The 2,911-nt window shown below is 36.8% G+C and overlaps 1 protein-coding gene across 1 annotated transcript; it reads right to left on the reverse strand.

The window, feature by feature from the left end:
- Positions 1 to 1,096: 1,096 nt before the first annotated feature.
- LOC120072167 (glutamic acid-rich protein-like) lies at positions 1,097 to 2,629 on the reverse strand. The gene is made up of 5 exons (XM_039024577.1): positions 2,608 to 2,629; positions 2,234 to 2,322; positions 1,763 to 2,131; positions 1,564 to 1,701; positions 1,097 to 1,357 (listed from the first exon to the last, which is right to left on the reverse strand). Exons 1-5 carry the CDS (start codon positions 2,627 to 2,629, stop codon positions 1,097 to 1,099), a joined length of 879 nt encoding a protein of 292 aa, XP_038880505.1.
- Positions 2,630 to 2,911: the final 282 nt, after the last annotated feature.

A 2,911-nucleotide genomic window follows, 5' to 3' on the forward strand; every position in this document is an offset into this window, starting at 1 on the left:
TATACGATCGCCTACCCAATGCTATACGATCGCCTACCCAATGCTATACGATCGCTTACCAAATGCTACACGATTGCTTAGATCTGCTACACAACGCTGAGTAACAAATGCTATATGATCGCGTACCCAATGCTACACGATCGCCTACCAAATGCCACACGATCGCTTAGATCTGCTGCACAATGCTGAGTAATAAAATGCTATATGATCGCCTACCCAATGCTACACGATCGCCTACCAAATGCTACACGATCGCTTAGATCTGCTACACAATTATGAGTAACAAAATGCTATACGATCGCCTACCCAATGCGACGCGATCACTTACCAAATGCTACAAGATCGCTTAGATTTGCTACACAATATTGAGTAACAAAATGCTATACATCGCCTACCCAATGCTACATGATTGCTTACCAAATGCTACACAATCGCTTAGATCTGCTACACAACGATGAGTAACAAAATGCTATACGATCGCTTACCCAATGCTAGACGATCGCTTACCAAATGCTACACGATCTCTTAGATCTGCTACACAACGCTGAGTAACAAAATGCTATACGATCGCCTACCCAATGCTATACGATCGCCTACCAAATGCTACACGATCGCTTAGATCTGTTGTACAACATTGAATAACAAAATGCTATACGATCGCTGAGTAACAAAATGCTATACAACGCCTACCCAATGCTATACGATCGCCTACTAAATGCTACACGATTGTGTACCAAATGCTACACGATCGCTGAACTCGGCTAAATGATCGCTTAGCTCTGCTACACGATCATTGAGTAACAAAATACTATACAAAGTTGCAACTATATCAATCACATTTATGAATCAGTCATATTTATACTATACGACCGCCCTCTTTTCCCTCCAACCAAACAGCCCCTAAAATAAATTGAAAGTCGCAACTATATCAATCACATTTATGAAGGATTCATATTGATTCAATCTAACTATCATTGATCTTGTAAAATAACAATGTACTTTCCAAAATCATAACAATCACTGTATATTGTCAAAATTTTCCAAACTATTGTCAAACAGAAGTCTATTGTCAATAAACAAGTCTATCTATTGTCAATCAAAGTTGTGATATTTTGAGATCAAAGCTTGGAGCGTTGTCATTCCAGCTTGGAGACTGCCTTGTAGCTTTGCTTGGAGACACCTTGGTAGACACATTTGTAGAGACCTTCTTTTTGTCTTTCTTTTGTTTCTTTGCATTCTCCAAAATTTTCTTGGTTGGTTTTGCTTGTCGTTTTGGTCTCTTGTTGTCCTCTATATTTCCGATGACAACCTTTGGTCGATATTTTTTTGGACTCTTTTTAAGAGTCTTTTCAATCACCTGAAATCATGGAATCAAATATAACATGACATCAATATGCTACCAGTATCAGTCAAGTAAATAAAGCTTCCTATTATTTATACTATCACTGATAACAAACTATCAATGATAGCGTGTTATCATTGATAGTTGGTTATCAGTGATTTCAGATATCACTGATAGCATGCTAATGTTATGATTAAGATTATCAATCAATCAATACTTACATTCTTTTTCCTCATATCTTCTTTATCTTTTTCTTCTTGATCTTCCTCTTCATCTTCAGGATCATCATGCAACTGTTCTTGCTGGTCATTCTCTTGATCATCTTGAGCCTCCTTGTCCTTATTAGTGTCAACTTCAGCCTGTATGCATATATCATTTTTGTTATTGTACTTCTTTACAAAAGAAAATCATAAGTTTTACCTCTAGAACTTCCAAACTTGCATCTAAAAGCTCCAAACTAGATGATGGCGCTTTGTTCTTCTCAAGAGATTCTTGAGATTGCTTTTCTTTTTGTGGAAGTTTATCACTGATAGATTCTTTTATGTGGCCTAATATATCAAGAATCTCCTTGTGCTTTTCATTGATGTCCTTCTTAATATCTTCTTGTCCCCTTTTTAATTCTTCAATTGCCTCTTGTAATGATGCAATTCTTCTCCCGATGACATTTGTTTTCCTTCTTCCTTCTTTTTCTTTTTCAATATCCATCTCCCTGGTTTCCAGCTCTGCAAAATAGGCATAATAGTTGGATTGCAATTCTTGTTCAGTTGGAACAAATGAAGTAACAGTAAACTGAAAGTTTAATAAAGATGTTAGTGATACAACTAATTTATAGAAACAATCACTGATTGCTTCTATCTACAATAACATGCTATCAGTGATAGAAGATATCACAATAGTTCTAAATGACTGATAGAAGCTATCACTGATAGTGGTATTGTAAAACCCTAACCTTAATTCAGAAAGAAGGGAAAAATAAAATACTGAAAATAAAGGAAAACATAATGAAAAATATAAATTAAATTAAGAGGAAGTTGGGTGGAGTTTGGGGGAAAATTTGATAAATTAAGAAATTTATTAATAGTTATCCAACAATAGCATATATAGTTATGAATAAGTGGGCAGAATCGGGGAAGATTAATAAGGGAGTTGGAAGCTAGCGAATTCGGGGGACAAGGGAAATTAGATAACTTTTCGTTTGGAAATTGTTCATTGGAAGGCTTGTGAGGTTGAAATTAATAATTTGAAGGTGGGAAGAATATGGATACCTTTTGTACGGAGACTGTTCATTGGGAGATTTGGAGGTGAAAATTAATTATCAGTGTACGGGGTAAGATAAAAATTAAAAAGAAAAGTGGAATCCACGTGTCGCAAGCAGTGAGGATAACCCACTAGCAAGATTGGAGGAAGTTGGAGAGAATAGAGAGAGTGAGATTTGAGCGAGAGCGAGATTTGAGTAAGAGAATGGGAGAGAGCGACACTGCCGAGATCCAAGCTAGTGAGAAGGCTGGAGAGAGCGAGATCCTTAGCGAGAAACATGGAGAGAACGACACTACCGAGAGCCAAATGAGC

The sequence above is a fragment of the Benincasa hispida genome, chromosome 2, assembly GCF_009727055.1.
Source record: "Benincasa hispida cultivar B227 chromosome 2, ASM972705v1, whole genome shotgun sequence".
Taxonomy (NCBI): domain Eukaryota; kingdom Viridiplantae; phylum Streptophyta; class Magnoliopsida; order Cucurbitales; family Cucurbitaceae; genus Benincasa; species Benincasa hispida.